At 35.3% G+C, this 19577-nt stretch overlaps 1 protein-coding gene across 5 annotated transcripts in view; it reads left to right on the top strand.

The window, feature by feature from the left end:
* Positions 1–19577, top strand: part of MYOM2 (myomesin 2) — a 97406-nt gene that overhangs the window by 52604 nt on the left and 25225 nt on the right. For all 5 annotated transcript variants that reach the window (XM_050315429.1, XM_050315428.1, XM_050315431.1 and 2 more), the window contains 10 exons: positions 478–605; positions 3453–3636; positions 6903–7077; positions 8420–8541; positions 10673–10860; positions 13332–13458; positions 17608–17786; positions 17955–18069; positions 18647–18803; positions 18903–19009. In XM_050315429.1, coding sequence (XP_050171386.1) covers positions 478–605; positions 3453–3636; positions 6903–7077; positions 8420–8541; positions 10673–10860; positions 13332–13458; positions 17608–17786; positions 17955–18069; positions 18647–18803; positions 18903–19009 — 1482 coding nt within the window. The remainder of the gene's footprint in view (positions 1–477; positions 606–3452; positions 3637–6902; positions 7078–8419; positions 8542–10672; positions 10861–13331; positions 13459–17607; positions 17787–17954; positions 18070–18646; positions 18804–18902; positions 19010–19577) is intronic.

The raw sequence follows: 19577 nt of genomic DNA, 5'->3' as shown, positions 1-19577 counted from the left end.
GATACATTGCTAATAGGTTCTACTTCTTTTTCTATTTTCCTCTTTGTTATAAAAGTGGTTTTCTCCTTATTTTACTTCTCTCTCAGATATTTTTTCTATTCTAATTTCTCATAATTACACTTTAGATTCTTGTTTTTGATAAAAAAATCTCCTGTTGGCATATAGGGAGTAGGTTTTTTACCAGCAGATCAAAGTAATTCAGTTGCTATCAAAGAAAAAAGTGTGACAAAGGCACAGATTTTCAGGGGGCATATTTAACTTTAATTGGAAAAGTAAGTAACTAGCTATTAACACTGGAGTTATTATTTATAAAAGTTTAATTGAAGTGAGGAAGTGAACTGCATAGATGATGTCACAGCCCCTAATATCTGAGCATTGCACTGCAGGGTGGCACTTCAGAAAGATAGCTGTGGCATGAGTGCTGACCCTGGGGGTTAATCTGCTGTTTAACACTTGCTGCATTTCTTACTCTTACAGGGCATGTTCAGATTCCAGGCCCTCCCACCAATGTACATGCTTCAGAAATCAGCAAAACATATGTTGTTCTCAGTTGGGATCCACCTGTTCCTCGTGGCAGGGAGCCACTCACGTATTTCATTGAGAAGGTACTGTGCTGTGCAGTGGCATTCTGCTGTATGGTGCTTCATTGCTGTGTGCAATTACATTCAACCCATTTTCAGAACTGCGGAATGAACAATAAAACTAACATTTTCTGTGGCCTTGCAGGATTTGGAAATGGGATATTAGACAAGCATGGATAATCAAATATCTTTTTGGCATGATTTAATGAGCACTGAAATTCAAGGTCCAGGGAAAAGGATGCCCCTGTGCTATTTGCTTACTGTTGTCTAAAATGGGAGCAAACTACTTGTGTAAGGTAGCAGTTTAAAAAAATGGAAAAGAAACATCTTAAGTTTCCTACAGGCAAGACTGTAAGTTTTCAGTCTGTCTGTATTAAAAAGAAGTTGGCAGAGCAAGGAATAAAAGTGATTCCTAATTTGATCTTCACTTTGAATTGAAAGGGGACTTCCATGATCACAGTAGGAGAGATTTTTTTTTCACGCACCTAAAGGACTAAAATTTAAGTAAACCTATCCCTGAGCCAGGTTTCTAAGTGATATTGGATTGCAGCAACTTGTTACAAAGGTTTCCCAGTAGATAAAATGGGCCTTGTACCTGATCTCTAAAACTCTTACATGCCAAACTATACTTAATTTTTATGAATTATGCCTCTACCATATGCCCTCTATTAACTATCCACAAACACTAAGCCTGTTCCATAAAACTGCCATACACTCAGTTTACATCTTGAATATTGTGTCAGGCTTTTTGCAACCTGTTACTGGACAAGTTGTTTTCTCCTCACATCTGAAATTCCACACATTCCTCCACAGTTCATTTCCCAGCCATCCTGTTCAAGTCACTCATCTCTCTGCAGCCCCCATCTTGTCTTTTCCCTCTCAGACAAATGAAAAATCTCCACTTCAAAAGACCTTTACAGCCCATTTCTACATTCTTCATCTTCCATTACCTGTTGGATGTTGAAAAATTTTGTAAAGAGAAGACCAGCCACTAGTTAAATTTTCCAACATGCATGCCCATGATTTCTTCTGCTCTGCTTTTCATGTTTTCAAAAGAAGTAATGAAAACTTCTATAGAAACAAACATCAAGTTTTTCTTTCTGTGCAATAAAATAGCATATCTTCCTTGCACTTATTCCCAATTACGTATGTCTGGTTTTATCTATAAATTTCAAGCATATTGACTTTAGGATTTTGAAGCAGCTCTTGTCATGGAAATTCCTTGTTATTTCCAGAATTTGCAGAAATAGCCCAATAGATCAAAAGTTCAGAGGTAGATTTCCACTGAGTGGAAACCTACGCTTGGTTATCTGAATATCATTCTAAGTATGAATTTAAAAATATACATTATCTGCTTGTTTTATAGAAATAATTTTATATAGTTCCAGAAACAGTACAGATCAATCACAGTGATGAAAAAACAAGTCTCAATTAAATGCCAAACTTACTGAAGGGAATTGAAAATGAGGACTGAAAAGCTATTATTAGAAAAAAAAAAAAAAGGTCTGTTATGCTAATTAATACCTGAATTTAAAATCTTTCGGCATATAAATAACTAATATATAAGAATAGCTTAGTCTGTTCATAGATTAACTTTGTTTTTTACTTTCTACAGTCATCTGCTAATTTAGAAAAGCACAGTTTCTAATTATTTTATTTCAGATAAAGAAGACTCAATCCTGAAGAATAAAAATGTATTTGTAGAGACTTAAGAAACTCAAAATGGAAATGAGTTCAATATGTTATAAAGCCATGTTATCTTAAAATCATTAATTTAACAGATAAATCAAGTCAAACTGTGGATCAAAATGTGTTGCTGAGTCTTTTCTCTGTGAAAATGAAATGCAACAATTAATGTTTTTCATGGCAGGAAGTAAAATATATGGCAAAATAATGTTAATTTCATATTTTCCAGCTTTTTATGATCAAGAAAATGGATGTTGTATTTCTTTTTTCTTTTGAGAACACTAGGTGGGTTCAGTATCTATGAAAAAGCTCTTGATATATGGACTCCAGCCATTTAATTTTATTATTTATCTATAGTAGGCTTCATTATAACAAGGTAGGTTCCAAGAACCCATGAAACGCTGTTCCTTCTCTAAGAAGTTCACAGTCCATCAGGTTTTGTTCCCATAATCTCTGTTCCAAAATTTTATAAACACATAATTTTTATGCACCTTTCTGTGCATCAAAGAAATTTTCTTTAAACCTTTTATTGGGCACTTGGGTTTTACTGAAATTTCTGAAAGATTCCATGACTAATTTTTGGTTAGAGTAAACAATTTATGAGTGAAATATAAGGGACAGCAGACTTCCCTCAGAGTGCTGGTTTGCTGGCTCGCCTCCCTGTGCATTTCTGGTGATGATAAGCTCAGCTGCTGCACTGAGAATATTCAAAAGTAATTACTTCATTCGATAAATGCTTTTTTGGGCTTGACATTACTCAACAGAATACATAAAGTAATGACTAAAGTAACATTTCCTTCCCTACCTTTCTGCAGAATTTGGATTAGGATTTGCTTACTTGATACCAAATTTTTGGGTGTTCAAGTGAGTTTTGCAGGAAATGAGAGCAATTCTTCTGGGACCAATCACGGTTGGCAGTCACGGCCCTGACTGAAGGCTGGCTGTATGTACAAGTGTGCATGTATTGAAGTTGAGACAGGCAGGGAGACAGTGAGATATTCAGACCTTTTTGAAGATTAATGGAATGCATGAGCTACGGGAATTTGCATATGTTTAAGTGAGGCATTTGAGAGCGATCCTTCTCTCACGGCTCTTAATAAATTCATGACAGAATGCAATACAGCAATATGTTCAGTTTTTGACAGTTCACAGGAATTATTCGCAGCTTTCTTTTTTTTCTTGCAGTCCATGGTTGGCAGTGGAAGTTGGCAAAGAGTCAATGCACAGGTTGCAGTAAAATCTCCTCGCTATGCAGTGTTTGACCTTGCAGAAGGAAAACCGTATGTTTTCCGAGTGTTGTCAGCAAACAAACATGGCATCAGTGATCCATCTGAAATCACAGAACCTATTCAACCACAAGACACTGTGGGTAAGGCATTAATTGTAAGACACTAATATTAAAAACAATAGATATGTTACAAAATGGAAATAGTCAACTCATTATAATTAGATTAATATAACTACAGTGATAGTAATTGATTTTATTTGTGTTCACTTCAGTGAAGAATTAAAAAAATATCAAGATGCTAAATTTTAGAAACTTTCTAAGATTTTCCTAATGATCACAATTCTCCTTACTGAAAGCAATAATAATTAAAAAGTTAAATTAGTTTTAGTTATCCACTCTTCAGTGCTCTATTAATATGACTTTTCAGAAAACTTGGATAATGCAGGTTAATTGCCAACTTAGATAATTATATTGTCTGGTTCAGGTAATTATATACTACCTAACTCCCTACAGTTTCGGCTAGATAAGGTAGCTTTTCATTTTTTCCTTAGTATTCCAAGTTGCAAATTACTGCTGGTGCAGAATTCCTGTGGCAGGAAGATGAGTAGATTTCAGAAACAGGGGAAGATACAACTACATATTCAGTGGTAATTTTCCAAATGAAAATGAAATGTTTATCTTGGGGCCACATTCAAAAACACAGATGAGAATGCAGGGAGTGGCTATTTATTTTGTTTTTCAAATATTTGTTTTGCTCTTGCAATTTTGCAGAGGTCACATATAACATCTCTATGTATTGATAGCTGTTACCTTAAGTGCACATAGCTCACTGACACACTTGCTAGTAAAATAAAAAATATTTACAATATCCGATATACCATTGTTAAAAAATATAATCCATATCTTCAGCTTGATCTGTAACTGTACATGATAAAATAAAAGCATCTTTTGCTTTTATATATTCCTGATTTGATGTCTCATTAATGTATATAACATTCAATATTTCCCAAGGTAGCAAAAAACCCACTGCATTTAATTCACTTAGTACATAAAATAGGATATCCCTTAGGGTTAACGCAAATCATTCTGAATAAATCACAGCTTTAAATAAAGCACAAAGCAGAAGATTCTATTTTAAAGAGAAACTGGAGGAGTATTTTCAGAGATGAAGTTTACCACCTGAGCTAAAATACATCAGAAACACATCACTCCTTTTAGTTGCCTTCATGTAGTGTTGTTTGATATTCTTGAGAGTAGCTGAGACAACTACATGGGGTGGCAGTAATTACACAGCAATTATGGGTAGCTTATGAGCAGAAACTAGAGAATGGATTGGGCCATCCAAAATGATGCTTAAAATTATGCAATTGAATTCAGTGGTAAAAGAGTATTCAGTCTGAGATTAAAATCTAAATTTAAGTGCTTCCATGTAGGTAACCACAGGTGCACTAGGTGCCTCTGCTCTCACTGTGGCAATTGGAGCCTGGAAAATAGGTTGGCTGATGTTACCATAAGTTGCCCCATGATACCCAGCTATGGAGTGTCTGCATCAGGGTGAGATGAATCATTTTCAGGACTCTACCAAGCACTGATCAGAGGCTCAGTTTAACCACTAAACAGGCATCTAGCACCTTTGCAAATGCTTTCAGTTTGCCATTTCAGAGGACTGCACATATTATCTCCTGAGTCATATATGACAGCTCATTGAAGAAGTGTTAGATGCTCTAAATTGGCCTAAAGTGATTTTGTTTGGGTAACTGAATTAAGTCCTAGGTCTTGGACTATAATGGCAGCTTAAGAATATGTGCTTTTAGACACTTACACTTAAAGGCCTAAATGCAGGGATGTTTATCTGAAATTGATTCCATTTGATCTCACAGATTTATTGCATAAAGTACACTAGCCTCTATTAATTTTTATTTTAATATTGAAGGACTAAGTGGAAAAAATCGCTGCCTTTCTTTTGTTTCATGCTGCTTCTAGTTCTCTACAGTGTATCAATCTGAGAAAACTAAAATGCCTTATATAGGCAAGTACTGGATGACCCTCTTAACCTGTTATGTTAGGCTGAGACATTGCCTTAGTTTCTTACATTATGAAAGCTCAGATAGATATTTCATAGTGTACAGTTGTGTGTTGGCTTTTACCAAGATTTTTTTTTTTTTAGATCTCAATATGTCTGGTTCTATTTATGCATATTCAGGTGTTTAGATCAATATAAACCAAAAATGAACTTTTACTGCACATAAAGTGAACTGCATACTCTGGTACCTTGGAAGATCTGTAGTCAACAGATCAAAGGAAGCTTTATCCACTTCTGCTTGATGCTGCTGAGGTTGGTACTGGAGTACTGGTTCCAGTTCTGGCTTCCTTATCCTAGAGGGATGGTATGGAGGAGCTGGAGAGGTCCTCTGAATGGCAATCAAGATGGCCAGAGATTAGAGATTGAGACCTCTGAAGACAGGTGGAGGTAGTTCAGCTTGTTTAGTTTGCTGACTTACAAAAATGGTGGTGCCAGACTGCTCTCAACAGTGCCAGATGACAAAAAAAAAAAGAGGCAACAGCCAAAAATAAGTTAAGCTGGAAATACTCCTTTAAGGAAAAAAGTACAAGAATGAAGTGCTGGAAGAGGTTGTGCAGGGAGGTTGTGAAATCTCCGTTGTCAGAAGTTTTCAAGACTTAGACAAATCCATGGCTGACAATCCAGTTTAGTGTTGGTGGTAATCCTGCTCTCTGTGATAGATTGAACTAGATGATCCCCAGAAATCCCTCCTAACCAATGTTCCTATGCTTCTGGAAATTCATTTAGCTAAGTTTAGCTAAACTCTTTACATTCAAATATATGCTAAAGTTGTCCTAAAAAGCTCATATTTTCTAAATTGGTAATGTCATTAGCTGACTGGAAGGGAGCATTTATTAACAGTCATGATGTACCTCTATAGTTTATGTGCATGTCTTACTAATGCAGTAGTGCTACAGGGACATGAGTTGTTCATCAACCTCTTATTTGAGAGAGTACATTTGAGGGAGGAATTTTGAGAGTTATCATTTTCATAACTGAATGCCTTCATCCACACCAATATTTGGAAATATGTTCTCCTAAAATTGACTTTTCAGAAAACCTATATAAAATCAGGTTGGTAAGGAACCTCAAAGCTTAGAGTATTCTGAGTAAACAAATAGAAAAATAAATATATTTGTACGCACACACATATATATAAGTATGCAGACTTAGATTGAAAGAAATATACTAAAATACATATCATATAATGATATTAACCTGGTAGGAGAAGTCCTAGCTCTAGTGATTAAATATGATCAAAGTATACAGTATTTCATCTAGCTCAAATTACTTTTATCTTTATGTGTTTCCTAATAGTATAAGTTTTTTTTTTCTTTTTTCCTAGTTCTTCCCTCTGCACCTGGTCAGGTGGTGGCCACAAGGAATACAAAAACATCAGTTGTTGTTCAATGGGATAAACCAAAACATGAAGAGGATTTATATGGCTACTACATTGACTATTCTGTGGTGGGATCAAATCACTGGGAACCTAGTAACCATAAACCTATTAAATATAACAGGTATTGACAATATATCTGTATTTTTGTGAGGTTTGAAAAATATAAGATAGTTTTAGGATTTACATGCTAAGCCATGGTGTTATAGTGGAAGGAGAATATTGAATGAATGTGAAGAAAAACAATCTGCAGACTCTTAGAGCTAAGCTTTTCAAACTGCAGGGCAGATGGCAGACTTTGTCCACACCTCCCTTTTTTTTTCCTCCAAAGAGAAGCATATTTTTTTTTTACCCATGTCTTTGTGTTATCAAAACAGGTTCTAGAGATATGATTCTGAGTGTCTTGGACATGAGTAACCATAAAATAAATACCTTTCTTGAAGTATGAATCAGACACCTGATTCATATAAATATGAGAAGGAGGGAAAACTCAAAAGTTTTATCATAGTCGATGGACAAAAGGGCAAAAATTCAGGCCATTTCTGCTGCAAATATGGTGGGAAAAGTTCTTTGGCTGCTGACACCACAGTGCAGGAAATCCAGATGTCCCATTACAGAAATGTCAGAGCTCCCTGATCTGCTACATCTATGGATAAAGGATGGTACCCCCTGTCCCTAGTTCCCTTTCCATGACACTAGCCCTGTCTGTATTTCTGGTGATTTCTGACTCCCTCCTGAAAATATCACACTTCATTATGGGATTCTTCAAGTAATTTCCTCTGCGACAATCATGCTTACTTTTATTGGAATCACTCACCAAATGCAAAGTTTGGACATGTAGATTGTATTTTCTATAACAAGCATATAATGTTGTTTAGTGTATTTTTTTCAGTTATCAATAAGTTTTGAGTGACTTTGTATTCTGCTGAATCCTTTTTTCCAGTAGTCAAGGAATTTGATAAAAGGAAAAGTAGAAACTAATTCTTGGTCAAAGGGATTGGAACAGCATAAAAATAACAAAAAACATTTAATTTATTCATACATGAACGTATCCTACAACAAGATAATTTTGACTTTTCTATCCAGTACAATAATTACCTAGAACCTCAGATCAAAACTAAAAACTGTTTTTGATGGTGACTACAAATGTACAGTGAAAAATACAGTTCTTTCCCAGAATAGATTAGAATTTAGCAAGCCAACATTCAGGGGGAATATATTATGTTTTATCTGACTCTACCTGCTAAAACAGCATTAGCAATCTAATGAGTGACTTTTGTTCCAGTGTCCGATTCTATTTTATTGTACAACAGCATGCCATTGTATTACAGTTTCCCTCATGGAAATATTTTCCTTTGTGAAGCACTCACGAAGTCGAGGTTTTTATTTGTTGTAACAATTTCATCTTACAGTACAGAATGGTTCCTGTAAAATAATAATGCATAATACTTTTTGTTTTAACCCAGGTTTGTTGTTCATGGTTTGGAAACTGGAGAGCAGTACGTCTTCCGTGTGAAAGCTGCAAATGCTGTAGGATTGAGTGAAAACTCACAGGAGTCGGAGGCTGTAACGGTACAGGCAGCCCTTAGTAAGTGTGACTCTGTGCAACTCAGCTTCTTGTTTCTTGAATGAATCATATATTTTCAGCAATCACCTCCTTTGGTCTGATTTGCTGTAACAGTATATCTTGCAACCACCCAGCACATCTGCTTAATGTCTGTGTTCTGGCCTGTGGCTATTCTAGAGAACATACATTGTTTTATAAAAAAAGCTATTCATAATGCCTGTAAGAAATATTGGGTAAGATGCACTGTAATAAAAAGGTTGCCTTCTACTCATAGACTGTATCAAAGAAACTTAAATTTTGATGAAATTAGATAAATAGTTTCTGAGTGACTTGGAGTAGTGCAAAACATTGCTCCATTTAGAAGAGTCTTGAGAAACGTTATTACTCTGTGGCTGAACCAAACAGAAAATTCTCTTTGTCTGCTCCAGTTTGGAGCACAATATACCTATAAACAAAATTTCTGTGTGAGATCAACTGTGCAACCTTCAATGGGAACGATTCATGCTGAGTGAAAGGCTGGATAATTATTTAGAGAAAAAAGTAAACACATCTGGGCTACTATAGTCCAATTTTTATTTCTGTACAGTTTCAGTTTCATACTGAAAAATTTCAGATAGAACACCTTTTCTCCCAACTGAGTGGCTCTGCTTCTTGGAGAAGACCAATAGACATACTTGTCAGAAATAATCCTTCAGAAGATTTATAAGCCATAATGGCTAATAAATTTGGATAAATGGCTGATAAATTTGGATATTACTGACAAAGTTACTCTATTTGATTGTTTTAGGACGAAGTGTGTCTCATATGGGTAGGTGGTGCATGGACACTTGTACACCTACCACTACTATGTTGTAAATGCACTTGCACCTGTTACTTTGTCACTGTGTGTTTTAAAGATGAGGGTTGCATGAGGTATGTCACCAGACACAGAGCACATGGATCTTACACACACTTACAGGATGTGGATGGCTTTTATCCATTTTGGTAGCCTTAATAGGAATTTAGCAGGACTATTTGTAGGTGACTTACATTAACACGGCTAGAATCTTTCTGTAGTATTATTTTAAGGGCATTTATAGGAGTTTGCTGTGGTCATTCTTATTCACCAAGAAATGGCAATAAATGCAAAGGCCACATTCCATGGCCTTTAAGAATGCCTATATGAAAAAAAAGAACAAAAGGCCAGTTCTGCTGATTACTCTCTGTTTTTATGCTGATCACTAATACAGCTACAAAATCAGGGACTGTACTAAGGGCCTTTGCTAATGTATTTTCTTCTGAATGAGGTAAGTTACAGTCTCTCAAGTTATATTGGTAATTCAATTGAAAATATCATATGAACTTTAGGGCTGGGTGCTTATCCTGCACTGACTGCAGCACATCACTGTCAAGAAAGGGGTATCTTTGGGCAAACTTTCAAGCATGGATGGAAAAGGCAAAACTGCTTACTAAAGGGGTGCTTGCTAGTAGTAGAAGAATAAAAGGCCCCGAAAAAGAGTTTTCTTCATCTCTAGGAAGATGACTTTTTGACACTTCTGCTTGTGATTCAGATGGGAATAAACCCATGCAGGTAAACTCATCAAGGAAATTGCTTTTTTGTCTCAACATAAGTTAAGCTATTGAAAGTCTAAATATTTACTATTCCTTGTAATTCTGAAGAAAGCATATAATATCAGGATAGGAGAGGAAAACCATGAGGACCATAGAGGAGTCAGTCCTATGACTTAATTTCTTTCAAGTTCATAGCCTTTTTTTTTTTTTATCGGATGATTTTTACTGTATTCCAGAAGTACTTGAGTGGCTTATTTGTTTCTTAGCAGGAAAAGATCTTCTGATTCCTCTCCCTCTACTAGCATAATATTTGGTCTGGAGAGACTTGTTGTCATTGCTATTTCCATACCAAAGATCATCTATTCCTTCGTGCTATCTCTTGAGAGGGCAGAACATTAGTCAGATGTTTGAAAAGCTTTCACATTTATATCTGGTGATAAAATGAATGCTGATTAGCAATTTTACAGCTGCTTTGCTACCAGTTTGCAACTGACAGCAGTATGCTGCAGAAAACAGAATCAATACAAAAAATGCAAAACAACTTCTACATTGCAGTGTTTTAGACTCTGTCCTAACTCTCAGGTTGCTTATTTCCTTATAGCTTGTCCATCATATCCTCATGGTATCACACTTCTGAACTGTGATGGTCATTCAATGACCCTTGGCTGGAAAGCACCAAGATACAGTGGAGGTTCACCAATCCTTGGTTATTATATAGATAAACGGGAAGCTAACCATCAAAACTGGCATGAAGTCAATTCTTCCCTTATTCCGCGGACAATTTATACGGTCGGTATTTTTTAGTCCTTATGTTTTTGGAGTTGATTTGTATTATTTCTTTGGTTTTTTACACAGAAATTCTTTAAATACCCACTACAACAAAACTAGGCACCTCTATTTGGAGTGTAACAAGGCTGAAAACTGGGGTAGAGAATCAGTGTCACCCCCTGCTATGAATTTCTGAAACAAATGAGACCGTTCAGATGAGAAAATTTTTGAGGGAAGAGCATTAAGCACATTCATCACAAGGGAAAAGATGAGCTATAAAATGCTTCACAAACTATTTTCATTAATGATCACTATATGTAGCACCACTGTAGCGACATACAGAGAAAGGATGGAAGCATTTAGCAGGACTAATGACTGTGCTGTCTGTAGAACTGGAGACATAAATGAAATGGAGATAGGATGAGAAAAAAATATAACTGTCTCTGTTCTTACTCTCAAAATCTACCTTCAGCTGAAAAAGGATGTATATTTATATCTCATCACCACCTTTACAGAGAACCAGTTTTGAAATAAACTACTTCTGGTTGCACTTATAATGTGTTAAATGTTTCTTAAAAGAGGAAAATTTGGATGTGAACTTCCTCGAGGAAAAGTTAGGGAGATAGGATATAGAAAGCAATTGATCAATCTGATGCTTGTTACATTAAGTTAAACAATCAGATTTTATTCACAAATACTTAAAATTTTATTTCTTCAAGTCATCAATTTCCTGTAAACCGCAGGGCAGAAGTAAGTCTTACTGGTGTTTGACACTAAAGTAGAAAATAATGTTGCAGATGAGCTGAGGAAGGATGTTTTATGCACAGAAGGCAGCTGGCAATACTCAGGTGTATGTGCGCTTATGACTGATTTTGTAACTGCCATCTCTGACACAGCAGATGGAGCAGAGGTGTTGAGAAATAAAAAACAGAGAGTAGGATAGGCATCAAAGGGCAATACTAAGCAATGCTTTCCAGTTATTTTTGGTTTTAATGCATTTGTAAACAAATGAGTAAGGTAAATTAGGGGCCACCATTCAGAGTTAAATTGGATATTTATGTGTCAGTCCTGCCAGTAACTGTATTTGTGCCTGAAGATGCATCTTCATACATTAGTTTGAATGACTGGAATCTGAAATTCTGATGGGAAATAAAATCAAGACAGCTTTTAGTAGCACAGAATATTTTATGACATACTGCAAGCAGAGAATGCCCCAAGATATACAGTGAAGCACTGGGAAATCACTAAAAGTTTAACCTTCTTTGATTAAATAATTCCATGGGAACCCCACAAATATTCTTTTCCTTAATAACCTGGTATTTCAAAATAATTTTTAAAGGCTGAGCTGTTATTCTGCCTTGTGAGTCACATATATAACACTCTGGCTTCAGGAAATTACACCTGAATTATTTTAGTGCCTGACCTTTCTATTTTACTTTCTTTGCTTTGGTCTTGTATTTGATGCTACCCCATCACATGTTTGTTACCATCCCATCATATGTTTTTTACCATTAAAAAAATAATACCCAAATCCTTTTTTAGCTCACATTTTCACAGAGAACATAGTTATAGTTTATTTATTCATGAAAACCTAAAACTCTTTGGTATGTCCAGTAGAAGTTCTACCCTCAGCTGCCTCCTTCTCTTGAGACATATGATTAAATGTAAGTGGGAAAATTATGCAGAGGAATGAGGTGTAGAAGACTTGATTTTTTTTGTATTTAGGTGGTCTGGAAGAAGGCTGCTACCATGAGGTACTCAGGGTATCAAGACATTCATACCTTTTAGTCCTCTACTTTGATCTCAAAATCTGAGATGCTGATGTGGGGATGGGCTCATTAGATAAGTCAGGATTAATTTATCAGGAATGTGTGCAGAGGAATGACGTGGATTCTGCTCATCCTATTTCTGGTGCTTACTTTCTCACTTTATAATGGTAGGTAACATTAAGAGAAAGGTGCATACAAGCAAGAAAGAAATTATGGAGGGGCTCTTTCCCAGCATTATATCAGCCCAGTGTGGAAATAACTGGATTGTTTTTACTTTTAATTTCTTATTGTTTTCCTTTCTTCCTTGGTCAGTCCACCTCTTTAAACCAAAACAGTATTTGAACTGTTGCTTAAGTGTATGGTTTATGAATAGTCATTCATATGCAATGCAAGAAGGTATTTCATCTTAGAACACTCACCCATAAATACCTGCTAGCGGTCATTCATCGATTGGGCTCCCTGGACTTTTCTCTAACCTTTGACAGCCTTTTATGCCAATATATGAATGCTGTTATTCGTAGGATAATGCCACCAAAACATGAGCATATAGTATAGAACTCTGCAGTGTGTTTGGTTTAAGAGTAAAATCTTCAAATTAGATCCTTCAGCACAGCAGTGAGGCCTGATAATTAATTTATAAATGCTTATTTTCAAGTATTTATTAAATGAATATAAGTCATGGCTTTTGACATATTGCATTGTTTTCTCACAAAAAAAAAAAAGGTAGAGGATTTGACAGAAGATGCCTTCTATGAATTCAAAGTGGCTGCTGCAAATCTGGTTGGAATAGGTCAACCTTCAGATCCCAGTGAGCATTTTAAGTGCAAAGCGTGGACTATGCCAGAACCTGGTAAGTCTATTAGTTCTTTATGAACCTCAACTCAGTATAAACTCCTTAAAACACAGCTAGTGTAATGTTCCAGCCAAGATCTGCTGGATGTCTCCTGCTTAATTTCTTCCATATTACCTCTTGCGATTGCCTCTGCTTTTGAGATCTCCTGGTAAAAGCTACCTCCACATCCCCACAGATGACATTCAATCTCCTGGGAAATAGCTGACCTTTACTCAGCTTGCTGACTGTCCCTTTCACTGCCTACATCAGCTCAGAGCAGAAAGTCTTGAGCATTTAATCTGAGTTTGTATCTCTATCAGCTCTTCAAGCCCTGCAAGCTCCACTTCACACTCACCACCTGTACAATATATAGGCATTTCTGCACCATAAATGCAGTCCCAAATATTCCTGGAGTTTTCAAACTCCAAAACTATGTTAGTTTTTAGTCATAAATAACACATAAAAGGGGTGTGTTTCTGACACGAAAACAAGTAGCATAGCTAACGTCTCCCAGTCTCAACTAGTGTGCCCACACACATATGTTTGCCCTAGATTGTACCTAGGTGTTACCTGGGAGATTATTATTACCCAGGTGTTAGAACAAATGTGCTAACAAACATTCAGTAGGAATGACTACGTGCTAGTGCTCAAAACCTGTGTTTAGGTTGTCTGTAGTTTGGCAGTGTGGATAAAGCTGAAGACTGTCAGTTGCAATGCTAAGTACTGTGAATTCCGGACCCCCACGAAAAGGAAGTTAAACTGTAATCTGCCTCATGTAAGGATATAAATTGTGCCTACATGTTAGACATCTGAGTTAGTCCACCTCAGCAATGCTTGAGGTCTTTAAATAAACTATGAAAGGGTTTTTGAGGGCCCATTCTGCTTATTTTATAACACTGTAACACCCTCACTCATGCTGAGCAACACATTTGCTGAAGCTATACCTGATGTCTGGACTAATTTGCTTAAACAAAGTGTGTTACAAGTATAGCCCATAATGAAAACACAGGCACCTACCACTTTAAAATATTTCTACCTTCTTTTCTCCCAAATGCTGTAAAATACTGCTGTATTGTTATATCAAATTCTATTTGTGGCATTGAGCTTTGGTATGCAATTAAAGATCCATTCTAATACTTGTTTATGTCGTCAGGAGCTATTTGACACCTACAAGCATCTGTTCCATGTCTGAATGTTCACACGATTATTTTCTCAGTTAATTAAAAACCCACACATCCTGTAAATCTGGATTTGTAAAACTATCGAAATGATTAGTGAGGTGACATAAATTGGCAGGGAAGTTTCAGTTTTCTTTTCTATGCTCTATGTAAAAGGTAGTTCTTACCTGGAACCATAAAAAATTCAGTAAGATCATGGAATTGTTTATGAGGACAAACTCTCAAATGTTGTCTAATCCAGATGCTTGCCCACTTGCAGGTCAGCTATACCTATCTCATTGACAGAGGCTTGTCTAATCAAAGATTTCTCATGCAAAAGGTCCAGGTTCTTTGGACAAGATCCATTCCTAATATCACTATGCTTGCAGTTTGAAAGTTTCTCTAATATTCCTGAATCTTTCTTTCTGCAGCCTTCTCCACAGAGTATGTATTCCCTATTGCTAAATAAACAAATTTTTTGCTCTTCTTCTAACTGTTTCTAGTTGGTTCATTTATTTCTTGAATGGCAGCACAAAAACTGGAGACACTATTTCAAATGAAGATTTTTTAATGCTGAGCATAGAAATTCCACCTCCTACAATTCATTTGCCTGCTTACATATCCTTTTCCATTTGCCCTTTAAAATAAAATTTACATTGGTTTGCTAAATTGCAAGTTTAGTTCTCTTTAATGCCCAGATTCTTTTCTGCAAAACTGTTTGTCAGAGAGCTATTCTCTACATTTTATAGCTAAATTCTTCTGAGTTCATAAATCTTACCGTATGGATTTAATGATATGACAAGGCTGTCAACAGCAAAATGTTTAATCTCCTGACCTTAACTCACTTTGTGTTAATTACATTTTCATATCATCTTGTAATATTTAGTATAAATGCATCATCAGTTGAACAATTGTATTTCTTAAAGAAAAGATCTGTGATTTATACTCTCTACAGTGTTTTCAAAACATCAGTGAAATTGCCTAGTGTGTAAGCAAGTGAAGATTATCTTTCATTTTAAATGATAGATAAAGAAATTGAATAAAAGGCACTTTCAGGAAATTAAGAGAGTGAAATTTCCATTTTCATAATGAACAATCTGACCTTTTTAATCTTTGGCTGATTACATTGTTCTCATTATTAAATGAGATAAACAGACAGTATTGGATTCCTCCTGCTTAAAAAAACCCCAAAACACCAAAAGCAAACAGCATTGCTCTTACCCCCTCCCCCAAAAAATAAATCTCCAAACCTTTTATAATATTTCATAAGCTTTTTTAAAAATACATCTTTAAACAATGCCTTACCACTAATGAAAAGAAATAATTGAGATTTAAGACTGTGAGAAAGAGCCTGACCCTCTTCCCTGACTTACAAAAGATACTGAAGACTAATGTAATGTGACTGCAATATACTCCCTGTGTCAACGAAATATTCTTTCACCTTTTGATATGGAATGGAGGTTTCCTTTGAAGGGCCAAAGCCCTTTGCAGGATTTCCAGCTTAAGTAACAGAATCCTTGCCCAGAGTTCATAATTATTTCATCCTTCTGCAGAACTCCTTTCTTAGGTATCTCTGTGAGTTTCTGTGAGTTAGCAATGATAGCTAATGGATTATTTTATATTACTTTAAAATGAAATGCCTGGGGTCTCAGAATACTCAGAATACTTCATTACAGTTTTCCTTCTACTGTCTAGATTTCTAGCAGGTACATTTGACAGCAGAAATTTTAATTATCTGTGTATATACAGACAGTTAGATTGGGATTTTTAAAGACCCTTGAGGGAAGGATTTAGGTTCCTTGAAAATTGCAGTCTTTCCATCAGAAATATGGTACTTATCCTTATAAGGACTGCAACAGATATTTAATATGTTTCTTTTCTGAAATGTGCTTATCCACTTTGGAGAAATACTTTTCTAATGTTTTCTTTTTGTGCTTTATATTTGCTGAATGTCATCCTTTAAAAAAATTATGTTCATTCATCACTGGTTAACATCATGTAGGCTGGAATGGCAATCAGATTTATTTGTAAGGTTTTTCCACTTTTTTTTTCTTTTTTTTCTTTTATAATTTATTTTTAATGGTGAGATGGGCTGTAGGGAAAAGTCATATCTCGAAAACAGAGAAAATCTCTAAGTCTCAAGCATCTTCAGCTTTCCTTACTCTATTTCTAAACAGAAGAAGCAAGTTATATAATTTGGCCGAATATGAGTGGGTGTTTTGAATGTGGTAGGAAACTGTCATGGTTATGCCTTTACTCTTGATATTTTTTACTAATATAAATAAATTTCAAGATTATAATAAAAACCAATTATTATAAGTTAAACTGAATGGCACTAGAACAGTTATATGAAGGAGAGGGAAAATATAGTAGGGAGAACATAACCTGGTAGCTACAAGTGTATAAACTCTCATTTGTAGAGCATCAGGATATTTTGGTGTAAATTTTTCTCCTAACAGGTATAATCTTGAAAAGTTCCTCCCGGCTATAGCTATCCACCTCCTAATAAAAAAAAAATCTTCTGTCAGAGAATGAGAAGCCTGATCTAAAGTCCCCTTGTGCCAGTGGGTTTTGGATTACTCTGAAAGATCAAAGCTCATGTATACCAACAAAAAAATAAAAAATCCAAATGTTAAATTATGAACCTGAATCAGACTCAGCGAAGCATCTTTGATGTAGGGATGGTGAATTAAATAATAGACAAGAAGTCTCTCTTACTTGCTGGAAAATCTTAATCTGCATGAATCTTCCACATGATTAACTTTTCCTTAGAGTTACTGAGATCTAGCTAAGCATACTAATGTTACTCATTGTATAAAGCAGATATTGCTGTATGCAGACATGAGGGGAAAAATTACCTAAATACCATGTGTACCAGGTTTATTTGAGAGAATGAGACTTTTGAAAGCAAGCACATACAAAATTATAGAGGTAGACTTTGGCCTCTGCTGGGACAATTTCCCAAACTTCATTCTATTGAAGTGAATTTTCAATATTTTAAATATCTTAGGTCCTGCCTACGATCTGACAATATGTGAAATTAGAAATACATCACTGGTTCTTCTGTGGAAAGCTCCTGTGTATGAAGGTAAAAGCGCTATTACTGGGTATTTAGTGGACTATAAGGAAGTAGATACAGAAGACTGGATCACTGCTAATGAAAAACCTACTTCAAAGCGCTATCTTAAGGTAATATTTTCATTACTTGCTATTAATTCAAAACTGAGTTCCAAAGACTTCTGACTGAGTACAGAATATATATACATTTGAACTTTGGCTTCTGCTAACATCTTCATGTAAATAAACAAAATAGTTTGGATTGTTTCTAAATTGGCTTTGCCCTTTATCTTGTTCAAGGTCACTGATTTACATGAGGGTCATACCTATGTTTTCAAAGTTCGTGCAGTGAATGATGCTGGGGTAGGCAAGTCATCTGAGATATCTGAACCAGTGCTCGTTGAGGCACGGCCAGGTAAAATGAACGGTTTAATCTCCTCTACTTCTAAAATGCTAAAATACTTAGAATTGAATTTAACCAATCTGATCCGATATTGTATCACAGATAAGTATTTCAAGAGTTAAGAAGCTCTTAGCCTTAAAACTTAAAGAAAAAAATCATGTAGATACAGAGATAGTGATAAGAATTTTTACTTTACTTACTATAGAGATTATTTGAAAATCAGTTATTTTAGTTTTTATTGTAACAAAGGTGCTACTTTCTGTGACTGAAAAAAAGTATGAACAAAACATCTATTAAAGCTTCAAGAGTAATAATAGAATTGGTTTATTTAAACTTTTCATATCTTCTCATATTCAGTTACATCTTACTGATATGTTTATCAGTAGGCATTTATTAGTTCTGACATTCTTAATTTTGTGTGTAGAGTAAGGAACTTGCTATTATAGGATGCTGAGTCAGAATGTGACATAAACCTCTTTAAAACCTGTTAGAGAAGATGGACAAAATTTGCATGGGCTTTAGTAATTTATGAATTGCATCTTGAAAGAAAAATACAGCCTTGAGCTTTGAGTTGATTCCTATTTTGCAGGAACAAAAGAAATCTATTCAGGTGTGGATGATGAGGGTAATATTTACCTGGCTTTTGACTGTAAAGAAGCTACAGATGCATCTCATTTTACATGGGGTAAATCTTACGAAGAGATTGATGATTTTGATAAGTTTAAAATTGAAACAGAAGGAAATCAGTAAGTCATACCAATCTATCAAAATATTAGAAATTTGTCACATTAAAAAGCTCAGTAACGTGTGAAACCTAACTGATTATGTTCTTTTGGTGATTTCAGTTCTAAGCTGTACTTCAAAAATCCTGATAAATCAGATATGGGAACCTACTCTATCTCAGTTAGTGACACAGATGGGATTTCATCTAGCTTTGTTATGGATGAGAAAGGTAAGATCCTTAGAATCTGAAGTCTTTCTTCATTGTATCACCTCAAGTGCACTTAAAAATACTAAAAAAAAAAATAAAAAAGGAAACCCACAGCTCTCACATTCTTTCTTACACACTAAGAAGAAACAAAAAAGACTGCAAAACAGACTTCATGACAGTATCTATTTTTCTGATTATCATAATGACGAAAGCTGGGATAACTTCAGGTAATATTTTTTTTTTAAAGATTAAGAATATGCCAAATCAGAATTGTTTTCTTTATGCTGGGATTATAATGATGTTTGCAAATGTCTGTTACGCTTTCAGTTGGGCTTGAGGCTCTAGATACAGTTTCATATAACTGAGATGCAGGAAATCAGTGAGAAAAAAGGATGATGCTTTAACAAGGTCTGAATACATTGGGTCAAATTATCATTTGTCTTACATTTATATTAGTTTTGCTTTATTTAATTGTAGCTATTTTGTTTCGTTGGAGTTGCAATGAATTTGCTTCAGTCTGACTTTGTTTTGTCTCTGAGAGGTGCTAACACAAAAAGCAAAGAGGAGAGTTTGCTATTTTACACAGCAT

Source organism: Myiozetetes cayanensis, unplaced genomic scaffold (genome assembly GCF_022539395.1).
Source record: "Myiozetetes cayanensis isolate MyiCay16 unplaced genomic scaffold, myiCay2020 scf2-11, whole genome shotgun sequence".
NCBI lineage: Eukaryota > Metazoa > Chordata > Aves > Passeriformes > Tyrannidae > Myiozetetes > Myiozetetes cayanensis.
Note: the sequence above shows the minus strand (reverse complement) of the source record. Positions and strands in the feature narration are given on the sequence as shown.